Raw genomic sequence first — 16,433 nt, forward strand, 5'->3', positions numbered from 1 at the left:
CACAGGTAGTTTATAAATTATGTTATAAAATGGTGGAGAAATTATGAACTGTTGTTATATATTGCTTATTGTTTGCTGTTTGGTTATTGGGGAAAGCCTTGTAAAAGCAGGAAGTGAAACATGTTGGCTTGCTTCCCGGTTTTTATGAGCACAAGCTAAGTGTTAAAATTTAAAATAAGTATTTATATGACTGTTCATAAAATTTGAAATCAAGCCGATGAGGAGATGACACACAAAGCTTAAGGCTATGAATTTATTGAGCCAGATTTGCGACTGAAGTTCTGGAGTAATAAAATCTGGGGTTATGTTGAGCGAAGGCATTTCATTTCTTTGCTAAGGTGTACTTCTGCCCAGTTCTTTTTCATTCTGTCCTGTGTCCAGCAGCCTATTAATATTAGAGGACTTTAAGTTCATATGCTAACTGCTTTATCTACACATTAGCCAAACTGCTGAATCCTTAAAGAAAAGGTAAAACTTAACTGAATCAACCTGCAACTCCACAAATCCTTAAAGAACTGGGGGATAGGGGGTATAAGAATATGGCAATATGATGGCAGTAAAAAACTAGATCTGTCCATTCTTCCCAGTTTCCCTCTAGACCCCACTGAATTTCTAATTCTGAGGGAACCCGTCAGGTTTCTTCTTGTTTCTTTGGACTTCTAGCTGAATTGGTAATCAGGGCTGGGAACTGGTGCCATGAACTTTCATTCACAAATGCCTGAAAATTTTTCTCCATTGCATATCCCCTCTCCACTCACTCAGCCTAGTAAATGTGGTGCTCATTTTGCAACTTGAAATTGTGGACTCCTAAATCCTGTCCACAAAGCATCACTGTTGTGTATTGGCTGTGATCCAAACTTTTCCTTTACCAAAGCCTATGAAAGTTGTCTTTGCAGCATCCTCAGTGCTGTCTGGCCTGGGGAGAGAATGATCTAGAAGAATTAGACCCAGTTCTCTGCATGAATCCTACCTCAAAGTCACCAGGTGGATCTCTACTTCCATAACTCCTCTCTGTTCCATTCTTTTGTGAATTCCATTATAGGAAGTACAAATTGCCATTGTTATAGAAAGCAAGTGGAAGTAGATACCTAAATTTCTTGTTAGACCAAGCCTTCTCAGTGATTATAATAGAAACTTTGGATCAGATACTTTTCATTGATTGGTGGATAGAAGCCTTGGTCAAATAGTACTTTATACACAGCAATCTTTTTTTTGTGAGTTCTGCTATGAAATCTTTGGTTAACTAAATTCTCTTTGATTTATGTTCTACAGATGTGGAGGCACAATGGGCGCCATCCTCACCTGCCCTCTGGAAGTAATTAAGACAAGGCTGCAGTCCTCTGGGCTCGCCCTCCGCACAGTGTACTTTCCTCAGGTGCAGCTGGGCACCATCAACGGGGAAGGGGTGGTCCGACCAGCAGGATCTGTGTCTCCTGGGCTTTTCCAGGTTCTAAAGTAAGTAGAATTTAGCCGTCTTTGTTCCTTCTAATGTATTCATGTTTGGAGACATTCATTGCAAACTGTAGTAGAATTTCCTTAGGCAAAAAGAGGAATGGCGTTTGTGTTCCGGTTGTGCTTAGGTTTTTGTAGTGTTAACAACTGGAAGCAGAGCCTGAGGTTCTATTTATGGATTGATTGATTTACTCAATTTTCTATACAGTTCTCCCAGGGGAGCTCAGAATGGTTTACATGGATTTATTCAGGTATTCAAGCATTTTTCCCTGCCTGTCCCTGTGGGCTCACAATCTATCTAATATACCTGGGGCAATGGGGGACCAAGTGATTTGCCCATAGTCACAAGGAGCAGTATAGGTTTGACACCCACCCCTCAACCTCAGGGTACTGAGGCTTTAGCTCTAAATCCTGCACCACACTCTTGGATATATTATGGTAGAGCAGGGGTACCCACACTTTTTGGGCTTGCGAGCTACTTTTAAAATGACCAAGTCAAAATGATCTACCAACAATAAAATTTTTACAAAACACAAAGCACACTGTACGCATAGAAAATGTTAATTATCATTCCTATTCCAGGGTTTTTCAAAGAGGTCAAAGCAGATGACTCTATGCACTATCACCTCAGTAGCAACCATACAAAAATAGACAAATATACCCCCCTCCCTTTTTACTAAACCACGATAGCAGTTTTTAGCGCAGGGAGCTGCGCTGAATGCCCAGCGCTGCTCTCGACGCTCATAGGCTCCCTGCGCTAAAAACCTCTATTGCGGTTTAGTAAAAGGGGACCTTAGTGTAAAATATAGACAGCAGATATAAATTCAGACACATTTTGATCACTAAATTTAAAATAAAATAATTTTTCCTACCTTGTCTGGTGATTTCATGAGTCTCTGGTTGCACTTTCTTCTTCTGACTGTGCATCCAATCTTTCTTCCCTTCTTTTAGCCTGTATGCTTCCTCTCCTCCAGACCTCATTCCCTCCCCCAACTTTTCCTTCCTCTCTCCCTGCCCTTTCTTTCTCTCTGCCTCCCTTTCTTTTTTTTTTCTGTTTCTCTTCTTTCCTTCTGTCTCCCTGCCTGCCCTTTTTCTTTCTTTTTCCCTGCCCTCCCCCAAGCCACTGCCACTGCCATCGGGGACCAGGACCCAAACCACCACCAATAACAGGCCCGAAAGCCGCCGCCGTCCCAAGCTCTCCCTGCTTCGACCGACCAGCATCGCGATCGACCTATTGGGGGAAATGCTGCCGGGTCCTGCCTTTGCGGAAACAGAAAGTAGGCAGGACCCGGCAGCAAGAAGAGGAAATGCTTCACTAACCTGTCTCCCGCCTTAGCCCATAGCAAACGCTTGCTTCAGGGCTCTCAACATGTGCATGCTGGCTTCCCTTCTCCCCCCCCCCGGACATAACTTCCGGTTTCGGAGGGAAGAGAAGAAAAGCCGGCACGCACACATTAGAGCCTGTAGCATAAGTTCGCTACGGGCTGAAAGCTCCATGCCGGGTTTTTTAAAAAAATGTTCAGCAGCGGCGGCAGCAGCAGATGACAGCTGGGTGGACCGCCCAGCTAAAAGGCCCTAGGGAGAACACAGAGGAAGGCCGATCGGTCCGGTAGATCAGGACGGCAAAACGAGTCTAGCGATCGACTCACGTTGCCTTCCTGAGCTACCGCTCGATTGCGATCGACGTATTGGGCACCCCTGTGGTAGAGGATAGCATGGCAAACATTGTCTGACAGAGATGGCAAAACATAGTTAACAAAGCATGGTAAAAACATAACATGACAAAACATGGCATAGTGGGACATAGCATGGCAAGCAAAGCATGGCAAAACATAGCAAGACAAACATAATATTACAAATAATGGTTAACATAGTATGACACGATTTGGCAAAAATGGCAAGACAAGTGTGCATGATGCAACATAGCATGGAAGATATGGAGCGGCAAACATGTGGACAACATGGCATGAGAAATTGTAGCATGGCAGGCATAGTATGGCAAAACACAGTATGGTAAATATGGCGTATAGTAGGACAAAGAATGTGGAAGAAACATGGCATGGTCAGTCATAGGATGATGCACATAGCGTTTGAGACTTGAGATAATGATGGAAAGTGAAATCTAAAATAGCAGGTGTCGTGTGTGGAAATGGCAGTTGCTGGAAGCAAAAGGGTTGAAAGGTCAAGATAAAGACAAGATTTGTGTGTAGGTGGGGAGAGAGAGGGTGGAGTTAATGTTGGGCTGCATATGGAAACTTATAGGAAAAGGAAACATCTCATTTGGGCAGATAGATGGACCAATTTGTTGTGGTTTTATTTGTATGTAGCTCTAGGTGAGTTATATCTGGGTGCAGTATTTCCCTATCCTTGAAGGGCTTATAAGTGTACCTGAAGTGACTTCCCCTAGGAGCATCATTGGGATTTGAACACTGGCTTCCCTGCTTCTACTGCTTTAATCACCAGACTATCTTTCCATTTTGGTCTTTATTTGCTATCTTGGATTTTCTGAGCTCCTCAGCACCTTGCTTAGCAATCTGATTAAGTCTTATTCTGTCTCCCTTTGGATAAATTTGGACTGTTATAGACTGTGCAAGAGCCTGAGACCACAAAAGGGCATTATTGATCTGTTTTGTCTGAGGGGCAAGAAATGATTAGGAATTTTGCTTTGAGTAGTGCAGCACATAAATGTACAAGCAGACATTTTGTTAATTAGTTTGGAGAGAAGGATAAATACTACTCCACCAGAAAGAGCAAGCTGGCTTTGGATCCTTGGGTTTTGATACGGAAGTCACCATTAGGTTGAGTTTTGAGGCTCATTTGCATAGAACTTCTTATTTGCTTTATTTGATTCTGTGTTTAAAACCATGGAAGGAAAAAAAACTATGGCCTAGAGCACTAAGAGAATCAGTAAGGAGGTATTTATTACAATCTCTCTCTGATTTAGAGCTGAACATAAACCATTGATAATGTCCTAAACATAGACAAACACAATGAATTTAGTAGCTATTTTCCCATTGCACCCCCAATGCCTCCTCTTCAGCACCTGGGTTGTATTTTCCTTTAATGTTTGCTCTATCCAATTTGGTGGCAAACCAGTGCTAAGTCTAGTGTTGAGATTATGGTGCCCACATATCTTCAAAATTGCCCAGTTTGTCATTTCTGAATCTTGTCAATTTCTTCATCAAATGTACCTTATTCATTTTCAGCACCCAGTGGTCCAGCCTGGGCAGCTGTGTGTCCTTCCACCTAGGTGCTATTTCATCTAGCTGCAGTTATCACAGTTTTATCAATTTGCCCACCCCAGCAAAATAATTTAAGCTTCAGTTCAGTTTTCTTATCCACCATCTCCTGCAAAGTCCCTGCACTTTACACCAGTAGCATAGGTCTTAGCCATTTCCACCACAGAGGATAAAAGTCCCCTACTTGTTTCCATCCCTTCCTGCACATGCATAGAAATTCTCTTCAGCTGAATGGGCATCAGCTACAATCGACAAAGTCCTTTATACCCTTCTTCTTTGATTATACTGAATATCATTGTCTGGCTTAGTCCTTAAATATCTTGTCCCTTTGCCTCGTATCCAAGACTTTGCTAAGGTCCTACTCCCATCTTTCTATATGTTTGGCTGACTTCTCTTGATCCCTCAGCATCCTCAGATTGGTATTGATAAAGATAATATTACTCGGCAGTGTTCTTCCAATCCATGCCCAGGAAAAAACCACGAGTTCTCCTGGGGTGCTATGATTTTTCTCTATATCCCCAGTCCTTGAGGTCTCAGTTATAGACTTGGGCTCAGCAGTCCTATGTAGATAGGCTTAAAGGAAAAAAAAATAGTTTTTTTAAAAAATTGCATGTTGAAGCCCCAGACCTCATGTGTCCAAGGAGTTCATGATTTCATGCTTTTTGGAACTGTCTGAAAATTTAAAAAATTTTGGCATCAGGTGGTGCTTTACTTGGGACACCTAATTCCTTTTTACACTAGTGGCCATGATTTTGGATAATTGAGGATTTTTTATTTCCGTAATCGTAATCACTGTCTTTTTATAAGAAAATCTGGGATTTTGGGTAAAAAGGCTATCTTTTAGTGTATGAGTCAGTGAAGGGGCTGCCTCTTTCTGGGCGTTGCATAATCACCTTCATGCACTCATGCTGTGGCATCAAAGACGGGCCAAATTGCCATATAGGAGGGAAACAGTTATTTTTTCAAGGTTTGGGGAGAGTACATTCAATCGCTATCTCATAAATGTAGATGTCTTGTTCTTAATTCATTTTGATTGATGCTGTCCTTTGAGGTAGAGGTTCTTATGCTTCACATGAACACAGTTCTGGTGGGGAGGCTTTTAGTTCCTCCTCTTTTTTGGGGGAGGAGGGAGTTAAGGTAGACCCAGAAGCGCAGTCTTGTAGTCTGTCTGACTTTGATATCAAGGGTGAATAGCTTCCTAGGACAAGGACAAAAAACTGTGGGGAAGGAAATGTTCAAGGTGCAGGCTTTATTAAAATCACAGTTTAATAATCCATATAAAAATATATCAAGGACCCAAACCGTTGGGAGCTATGGACCCAACATGGTTTGTGTTTCGACGATGCTGTCTTCATCAGGGGTCCCTAAAGGTCCTGATAAAGAATCTCGTGGATTAAGAACTAAAAACAATCTTAGACGTTATTCTGTGCGGATGAGAAGTTCTCAGTATATATATAATTGATCGTTTGTTCAATCCTGCAGAGGTGAGATTAACCCGATATTTGATAATCACATTTAGGTATGTGGGTTGGGTGAGGGTTGTTCTTTATGTTGGAGATCACACTATTGCTATTACTGAACCAAATATTGTCTACAAATGTATGTTTTGGCTTTATATATTATGTGTGTGTGTTTGTTTTTTGGGGTTTAAAAAAAATACTTTTTGGCTTCTCTGAGGATGTGATCATAATAAAAATCATTAAACCTTAAAGCCCCAGACCTCTAAGATTTTTGTGATTACTTGCTCTCTTGTGTTTTGCATGCCGTTTTTACCATTCCATGCCGAGAAATGCCTAGTTAGGTCACTTCCTTTGGTCTAAAGGAGCAATGACTTGCCCCACTGTCTTTCTCTGTACCTGGTTATATTGTAACCAGTATTTGAACTGCAAATTGCTGTCTTCCAAGAAAAGCTGGTTATGGTTAATCATAAAAGAACACAGTGCAGGCCTGAACTTACTGCTGTTTTCATCTGCCTCTTTTTGTCTGAACTTTCCTCCACTACTTCTAGTGTGAAACAGTTTGTACAATTTCATCATTTTGGGGGTTTTGGTTTTCTTCTCCTAGGTCAATCTTGGAAAAGGAAGGACCAAGGTCACTGTTTCGAGGGTTGGGTCCAAACCTAGTTGGAGTTGCTCCATCAAGGTAAAGGTGCTTCAGTTAACTGTTTATTTCCAGACACTTACTGTAGCGTGAGTGTAGTTTGTGCAAGTCCTGTGTGACTTGAAATGATGTATCTGCTCACTGTTCTGGGCTTTAATCTCCCAGCACTCACATGCCGCTGCCTGGCCCTTTCAATTCATCCTCTTATATCTAGAATGTGTTGAATGGTTTGTTCAGAGGCCACCTAACGGATGTAGCGGTATATAAGAAATAAATTACATTACATTACATTACATTACATTACATTACATATTTCCAGACCCTGCTTTTTAAAGCTTTAGGCTCAATAATCTCGGTTTATATTCGAATATATATGGTAATTTTGGTAGTTATTTAGATTATTAGAAAGCTATGTGGTAAGAAATGCAATGGAAGGGGTGTCAAGTGTGACCTATCCAAAGGTGTGACTTGTCCAAAATGAAATAGAGGGGAATAGGAAGATGGCAAAAAAAATACCACTTGGGTAACAAATGATAATTTACAAGAAGTTACACTCGAGTGGCAGCTGGGATATATCCTTAGCAGTGAGAACAGGAGTAAGTGGGCGGACAAGTTGGTCTTTCTCTGTGAGCAGATTCCTTCAAGGTTTTCTCTTTTGCCACACCAGTGCATATTGAACTATCCTGTCAGTAAATTCTGAAACTGCAGCAGTTTAGTATTCTGAGATCCCTCTCTGAACCAGGCAGCAGTTAGCCACAAGTATTATCCCTTCCATGTCTCCCCGATGTGTGACAGAGCAGCTGGAAACTAATAAACAACAAGCTTACTGGGATGCAAAGGCAGAGCCTAGTATTAGGGGGTGGGCAAACAGGACAGTTGCCCTTGGCCCCTGTGAAATTGAAAGAGGGGCAGCCTGCAAGCAAGCTTTGGGGCCCCATCATGCCTAGCATTGGCCCTGTGCATAGTGCAGGTATCACTAATAGAAAGAGGGAAGTTATCTTGTCTCTCTCTGGCTCTGGTGAGTATTGTATGCAATTTAAAGACCACATCTTCAAAAATCATTAATATGGTACAAGTAGTTGAGAGAGGGCTATCAAAATAGTGTATAGCCTGCACTATGGCCACACATAAAAGAAACCTAAGGCCCTAAAAATGCTTTAGAAGAAATAGAAAAAAATGGAATTAGGGTGCAAATATTTAAATATCTAGAGCAGTGGTTCCCAACCGTGTCCTGGAGGACCACCAAGCCAATCAGATTTTCAGGCTAGCCCTAATGAATATGCATGAGAGAGATTTGCATATAATGGAAATGAGAGGCATGCAAATCTGCTCCATGCATATTCATTAGGGCTATCCTGAAAACCTAATTGGCCTGGTGGTCCTCCAGGACAGGGTTGGGAACCACTGATCTAGAAGATTTAATAACTTACCAGCAAAGCATTTTCCTTAGATTTAAAAAAAAAACCAAGGAAGCAACATATGTAGCTGAAGAGAGTAGTGTTCAAAAGGAATATGAAAAAATGTTTTTTCTTTGAGAATTGTGGAACAGACTTTCTGATATGGAAGGTTCCTGGTTTCAAAACAGTGGCAGAATTAAAACATTTGAGACAAACACAAAGGAACCTTAGTAATACGCAGTGGGAGAAGATTGCATATTGAGTAAGATCTGTAGGTACTGATGCTAATACACAGTCTGTGTTGGACTTGGGGGGGGGGTTCTTTCTGCCAGCTCTGGATGGCAGCAGTGTTGCTTGCTGTGAATTTTAATGTTCCATTTACATTTAATTTGTCATCTTTTACACACAGGGCTATTTACTTTGCTTTCTATTCAAAAGCCAAGGAGCAGTTCAATGCTGTTTTTGCTCCCAACAGTAATGTGGTGCACATGTGCTCAGCTGGGACTGCAGGTAAGAGACTCCTGGCTGTTATGTTTTTCCATTAAAGAGAAAGGTATTGTTAAGCCACATGATATGTTTAGAGCCAAACAGCTTGTCAGTTTACTGTTTAGAGGAAGCTTTTCCCTGTTGCATCCAGGAACAAAGAGGGGGGTCTTGGATTTGATCTTCCATGTTTCTGTGGTACGACCAAAATGGTTTACATTTATTTTATATAACCACCAAAAAGATAAGCAACAACAGTCTAATCCAGAGATTAATCAACAGATAGTCTCCCAGTGACAAAATGATAATGGAGAAAAGAGCTCAGTATTTCCAGGGATAGTTGTCACCTGGAAAACTCTCTGATAGCTACAAAGCTGCCATAGGAAAATGCATCCCCGGTCTAGAAAAACTCCATATCTTATGTCAATTCTTCAAAATGAAAAAATGATTATGTACATTCATATATATTTTCTTATAAGAATAGGAAGCTAGCACTTATCTTGTAAAAACATTCTCTTCTCTGATAGATTATAATCTCAGCAGTAAATTGCTTAACTATTCTATCATACTTCCTTGGTATTCCCTCACCTCCACCTGGTCCTCCTTCATACTACCTGGCAAACATTTCTGGGGTGAACACTGTTCTGTGGAGCTCTCTATTTACCCTTGCTATCAAATGAAGTACATTTGGTTTCATGGCTCTCTCCTGGTGGTGGTGTTGATAATTAACCATGATGTACATGTAGACAGTGCAATTGATGTAACTAGTGACCTGAGCAGAAACTGCAAGTACCTTTCCAAGGAACAAGGAGTTCCTCAAACCGGATCTCTGCAGAGGCCTCTTAGCAAACTATTAAACTTGTTTTATAAACTCATTACAAATAGGCATTTCTTCAGTTGGGAAGATGAAGCCATTATTTCAAAAGTTCCTTGTGTTGGGAAAGTCCTGTTGAATCAGTGGTCTCAAACTCGCGGCCCGGGAGCCACATGCGGCCCGCCAGGTACTATTTTGAGGCCCTCGGTATGTTTATCACAATCACAAAAGTAAAATAAAACAGTTTCTTGATCATATGTCTCTTTAGCTATAAATTACAATATTACTATTAAGACTTAGCCAAAAGGAAAGATTTATAAACTATAAAGAGTTTTGCCTCATGCAAAATTGTCATTTCTTTAATAAGACATTAACTATTTTTTTCTGAGGCCCTCCAGTACCTACAAATCCAAAATGTGGCCCGGTAAAGGGTTTGAGTTTGAGACCACTGTGTTAAATGTTACATATCTAGTCTCCTACACTGGAGAAATTCCTGCAAGATGGGGAGAGATGTCTGCATGCACAGATACAGTCAACACTGTTAGGTACTAGTTTGCATCAGCCACACACAAAGGAAGAGTATATTCATGTGGGAACAGGAAATGTGGAGGGACAGTAGATAGAAAGGGAAAGAGGATGGGACTTGAAAACCACCTTTTTGTGGTTAAACATTCAAAGAGGAAGAGAATAGAGAGAACTCAGTGCTGTTATGCTAGATATTATTTCTACTCTTTTTAAACAAACAAGCATATTGCAAGACATTTTAAATTATCCCAACAATGTTTTGACAGCTTTAAATTCCTGATGTAACTAAATACATTGCAACTTTATGCTAAGCTATGCAGCCAAAAGGCTTCTTCATGCATCTTGTAAATGTTGAGTTAATTTTAAATTTCTTCAAACAATAACAAACTTTTATTTATATTGACTGGGGTAGCAGTACAACAAATAACATATAATTGGAAAAATTATGATAGGTTAAATTATAACTTCTGGTGGAATTCCGTATGCCATATATATAAAATGGAGCGTGCATTAGCAACACAGAGAGGTTACTTTGGTAAGTTTCAGAAGATCTGGGGACCATTAGCAGACTTCTGTAATGAATGATATTATTTTCCCATAATAAATTATTTGTTAGGAGGGGAGGTGGGTGGGTATTATTTTATTTTATTTATCTCATAATATATATGTATTTGTCAATATTTTTATTATAATTGTTATTTGTATTGGGAGGGAAGGGAGGGTTTAAAATTTTAGTAACAATTGTTATACATATTATGTAATACATACATTTTCAGTTACTATTGTATTTACAGTGGTACATGAAAGAAAATCAAGTGTATATTTTATGAGATCGTTTAAATTTCTATGATACACTTGTAGTATGAAAAATGAATAAAAAATTTTAAAAAAAATCAGCTGAATCCATGTCATTATATTATTTGACTGGCATTCAACTCCTATGTCTGGAATTGCACTCCTTTCGTTATCTATGCAAAATTGTATTTCTGAGAAGCATCTCCTCGAGAAACTCCTCTTTGTGCCATTCTTACTGGTAACTGAGAGATCCAGACACTGAGTGTTAAAATTTAGTTAATATTTGGGTATATCCTGGCTTAAGAGTGCATTTCATTTATGCCATTTGGAAACACTATGGGCTCCTTTTATTAAGGTGCGCTAGCATTTTTAATGCACGCAAGAAATTACCATGCACTACGCTTCTAGAACTAATGCCAGCTCAATGCTGGCATTAAGGTTTAGCGTGCGGGGCATTGTAGAGTGCGCTATTCCGTGTGTTAAAGCCCTAGCGAACCTTAGTAAAAGGAGCCCTATGAGTCTGAAACGATTGTATGAAAAAGCAGGGAGAATGCTCAGAAGTTCATTTCAAATGAGCCATGACAGCTGTAGTTGGTATCTGAGAAGTATTATTGCTGACAGGCTCACCAAACTCCAAAGCTTTTTCTTTGACTTCTGTAACCTGGCACTACCCAACCTTGAACGGAGAAACTTTAACTAGGATTTCAGCAGAACGAGATTTAGGAGTAATCATCAGTGCAGACATGAAAACTGCCAATCAAGTGGAGAAGGCTTCATCTAAGGCAAGGCAGATCTTGGGTTGTATCAATAGAAGTTTCGTCAGCCGAAAGCCTAAAGTCATAATGCCGTTGTACAGGGCCATGGTGAGACCTCATCTGGAGTACTGTGTGCAATTCTGGAGGCCACATTACAGTAAAGATGTGCGCAGAATTGAATCGTTTCAGCGGACGGCCACCAGGATGATCTCGGGGCTCAAGGGTCTCTCGTACGAAGAGAGACTGAACAAATTGCAGCTCTACACTCTCAAGGAACGTAGGGAGAGGGGAGACATGATCGAAACATTTAAGTACCTCACGGGACATGTCGAAGTGGAAGATGATATTTTCTTTCTCAAGGGACCCTCGGCCACAAGAGGGCACCCGCTCAAACTCAGGGGCGGAAAATTTCATGGCGACACCAGAAAGTATTTCTTCACAGAGAGAGTGGTTGATCATTGGAACAAGCTTCCAGTGCAGGTGATCGAGGCAGACAGCGTGCCAGACTTTAAGAATAAATGGGATACCCATATGGGATCCCTACGAGGGTCAAAATAAGGAAATTGGGTCATTAGGGCATAGACAGGGGGTGGGTAAGCAGAATGGGCAGACTTGATGGGCTGTAGCCCTTTTCTGCCGTCATCTTTTATGTTTCTATTTAATGCCGTCGATTTGAAGCAGCCATTTCTTCATGACCACATTAATCTGCCAAGTTCCTTACAATAAATAACTCCTACTTCAGAAACTCCTGTCTAGGATTGAGGGCAGCAAATCCTCTAGATGACTCCATGAAGTATAGGGCCTAGTCTGCTAAAGTTAGTGCACAGGAACATTTCTGTTTATTCATTATGATTTATTTACTGCCTTTTTAATGGAATTCACTTGAGGCAGTGTACAGCAAGAATAAGTCAAACCATACACAATAGACAATTACAGCAATAAAAACAATTCAAATGACAGTGTAATTAGTGTATTCTAATGATTAGACACCTTGGACACCTTTTAATTACATAGGACTATATTTAATGTGGGGATGGGGAGGTATGTTATGTGATTTAATGGGTTTATTCCTGATGAATGGGATGGGTGGGGGAGGGGTCTTTTTTATATGCATTTGACAATAATTGTTAGAATGTCAAGTGATTTGTACGAATTATTTGATTGAATTTTGTACACTTGTTGCAAGAGTTAAAACTGAATAAAGAATTAAAAAAAAAAAAGTATATTATGTCATATCTTGTATTGTTAACACCATATGTAATAAAAACATTTTGGCACCCTTTATGAAGCCACATTAGGCTTTTTTATTGCCGGTCACAGCGGTATTGGCGTCAGAGCTTTTACTGCCGTAGCCGGTAATAAAAAAGCCTAACGCAGCTTCATAAAAGGGGTGGGGCGTTAATAGCTAGCATAAGAATGTAAGCAGATGTGGAACGTATAGATGGACAAAATGGAGTTAGAAAATGAGGGGACTAATTTTAAAGAAAGTTGCACATGATTTAGAGTGTAATTTATAAATCGTCTTTGTCTCTTGTAGCATTCATTACAAACTCCTTGATGAATCCCATATGGATGGTAAAAACTCGAATGCAACTGGAACGAAGGTAAAACCTCTAAGCTAAAAACAGCCTATACTGTATATACTTGAATATAAATTGAGATTCTGGGGTCAAAAAATGGCCCCAAAATAGGGTCTGGTTTATATTTGAGTCTACACTTGAGTAAGTTTCAAGTTTATTATAGATTTGATTAATCGCTTATTCAAAATTCTAAGCAATGTACAAAACAGTAAAATTACAAATTTCTGGGGGAAACAAACCAAATAAATACAACTAACCTGACAGAACATATAATACAAAAGGAAAAAATGGGGAAAGAAATACAAATTATTGATAGTAAATAAGCCGAGTAAGGGAAAAAACAAGAGGGGGCAGAGCAGTGGGCTTCAAAAAAGTTAGGAAATAAGATTCAATTGAGGCTCCTAATCTAGCTTTCTAGCTGTTAAATGCATCTTTAAAAAGAAAGCATTTTAACTTGCTCTTGACTCTGTCTAAATTGTGTTCTTCCCGTACGTAAATAGGGAGGGAATTCCATATTTGGGGGGCTGTGACAGAAAAGATGAATTGCCGCCGTGTATTAATGTTTTTGAGTGAGGGAACTATTAACAGATGTTGGTTGTTAGACCTGAGTAATCTTGTAGAAGTATGGGGAATCAATAATCTATGAATGAAGGCGGGAGATTTATAAAGAAGAGATTTGAGAGTCAGCAGACTTAATTTATAAGTTATGCGGTGAGCAACTGGGAGCAATGCGCTTTCTTAAGGAGAGGTGTCACATAGTCGAATTTCTTAGCTTTCATTATGAGTTTAATTTTCTAACTACTGTAGTTTAAAAAAAATATATCAAAATTTAAACCTACTGGGGGTCTGGGGAATGGACTCGAGGGGCAAGGGCAGGTCATGCAGGCAGGCAGCTGATTCCTTCCGGCAGCCATGGCGGTAGTTCTCTATGCTGTTTGCCAGCTGCCGGGAGGAATTAGCTGCCTGTCTACATGACCTGCCCTTGCCCCTCGACTCCATTCCCCAGAGCCCCAGGTAGGTGGTGTTGGAAGAAGCAAATGATAAAAGGTGATGGGGAGAGATCTTGGATGGAGGTGTGGAGGGAGAGAGAGATGAGTTGTTGGAGGGGAGAGGATATGCTGGATGGAAGGGGCCAGACAGTAAATACTGGTTAGAAGAGTGAAAATAAAGGGAGAAAGAGAGAGAAGATGATGGAAGGGGGGAGAGAGGGAAGAGTTAGCAAAAAACCTGGATATTAATAGGATGAGGGAGATGGAAAGCTGTAAACAGCAGCAGATAGAGATGCAGAAAACTAAATGGAGGAAAACTGAAAGGAAAAGGTTAAAGTCAGAGCTGAATGTAGGAGAGGAAGTGAAGACAGGAATGAGAGAAGAGGCAGATAGACTGCAGAACCTGGAAAGAAAATTAAGAAAAGACAGAAGAAAGCAGTAACTGGGATAAACATGACAAAAATGGCCAAACAACAAAGGTAGAAAAAAATAATTTTATTTTTAATTTCATGAACAGAAAATGCAGTTTTACTGTAAATTTGCACTGCTTTCTTTTTATATTCCAAAGTGTAGAGTGCTGTTTTTCTGGTGTTGAATGCATATCTTACCAAACGTGAGGTTTAATTATGATTTTTGATTACATTTATTTAAGTTTGTGGTTGCTTTTGTAGTTTTGTTTTCCTATGTAGGGGCCTTGTGATAAATGTATCACAGATATTTGTATTATGTTTACTGACTTACGAGATAGCTGATGGGGAGGGAGAGTGAACAGTCTTTATAGATTGGCTCACCATGAAAACCCAAATTTCTAATCTCAGTTTATTTTTGAGTCAACCTCTTTTCTCCCTTTTTGGAGGGGTAAAGGGATACCTTGGTTTATATTTGAGTATATACGGTAATAGGAATTATTAGAAAAGCAATGGAAAACAAAAATGAGAATATTTATAATGCCTTTGTATTGCTCCATGGTACAACTGCACCTCAAATACTGTGTGCCATTCTGGTCACCGCATCTCAAAAAAGATATAGTGGAATTAGAAAAAGTTACATAGAGATGAGTGATGAAAATGATAAAGGGGATGGGATGATTCCCTATGAGGAAAGGCTAAAGCGACTAGGGTTCTTCAGCTTGGAGATATGATAGAGGTCTATAAAATACTGAGTGGAGTGGAACAGATAGGGAGCATGCAACTACTAAGTAGTAAATTTTAAACAAATTGAAGAAAATATTGCTTCACTCAATGTGTTGAACTCTGGAATTTGTTGCAGAGAATGTGATAAAAGCATCTTTCTTTTGACTCTTCTTCCCCCCCACCAAACTCCATGTATTTGGACAGTGTGCCTCCTTCCTCATAGCTGTGAACAGCTGATCTTACTTTTATTGCCATGAATCTGGAATTTGAGTCTGTGGCAGTATGATTAAACAAAATAAAAGTAAGATCAGCTATTTGCAGGAGTAGCTAGCTGATTGTAGCTGAGGGGAGAGAGAAGTACAGGCAACTGGAAACATTGCTGTGCTATGTCTTTCTTCACCCCCCTCTCCCACAATGCTTAAAGGAACAGCCAATTGGGTCACGGTCTAACAATAAATACTGGACTTGACTGAGCTTTGACTGCCACCTCCAGAGGCTGCCAAACAACAATCTGATCTTTAGACAGAGGACTGCCATTCTGAGCGTCCCAAAGCAGGCCAGTCCCCACTCCCATTCCCAACTAGTCAGCTGCAGTCAGTTACTCACCCCCTGTTTCAGCCAGAGACCTCCCTAGACTGGCTAATTATACCTCACCTTCTGGCTGCTGCTGCCAAAACAGCTGTTTTCTTTAGCCTTTGAGAGTACCATAGGCGTTTGGATACCATGCTGTTCAACTCACTGAGTTGTACAAAGCTAGGCTGAAGAAAGCAAGCATCAGTTACAGTGTATGTTGCTCTGGGACTTGACAAATATAGGTTACCATGGCTACATTTCTAGGTACCATACTGATCTGGCGCCCAGGATGTGTTGAACTCTGACTTAATGGATGGTTCTTTCCAAAGATGGGATCACTTCTGTGAAAATTCAGTGATTGGATCCAAACAAGAGAAATGTGAAATAAGGGCCTGGCACTGAAATGACCTTAGTCCAACAATATGATCAAAGTTCAAAATCTTTTTTTTTTTTAATTTTATTTATTAATTTTTCATTCTTACAGCAATTGAATCAAACATAATATAATTAATAATTACATGACATTTGTAACTACAATCAATACATCATATCATATGTTAAATCCCTCCCCTTTTTCCCAATTTCTATTTCCAAAAAA

General features: G+C 40.1%; 1 protein-coding gene across 1 annotated transcript in view; it reads left to right on the plus strand.

Annotated features, from left to right (window-relative positions):
* Positions 1-16,433, plus strand: part of SLC25A33 (solute carrier family 25 member 33) — a 62,855-nt gene that overhangs the window by 33,079 nt on the left and 13,343 nt on the right. The window contains exons 2-5 of the mRNA XM_033922533.1: positions 1,273-1,455; positions 6,756-6,833; positions 8,598-8,698; positions 13,098-13,164. Coding sequence (XP_033778424.1) covers positions 1,273-1,455; positions 6,756-6,833; positions 8,598-8,698; positions 13,098-13,164 — 429 coding nt within the window. The remainder of the gene's footprint in view (positions 1-1,272; positions 1,456-6,755; positions 6,834-8,597; positions 8,699-13,097; positions 13,165-16,433) is intronic.

This window comes from Geotrypetes seraphini, chromosome 15 (assembly GCF_902459505.1).
Source record: "Geotrypetes seraphini chromosome 15, aGeoSer1.1, whole genome shotgun sequence".
NCBI classification, from domain to species: Eukaryota; Metazoa; Chordata; class Amphibia; order Gymnophiona; family Dermophiidae; genus Geotrypetes; species Geotrypetes seraphini.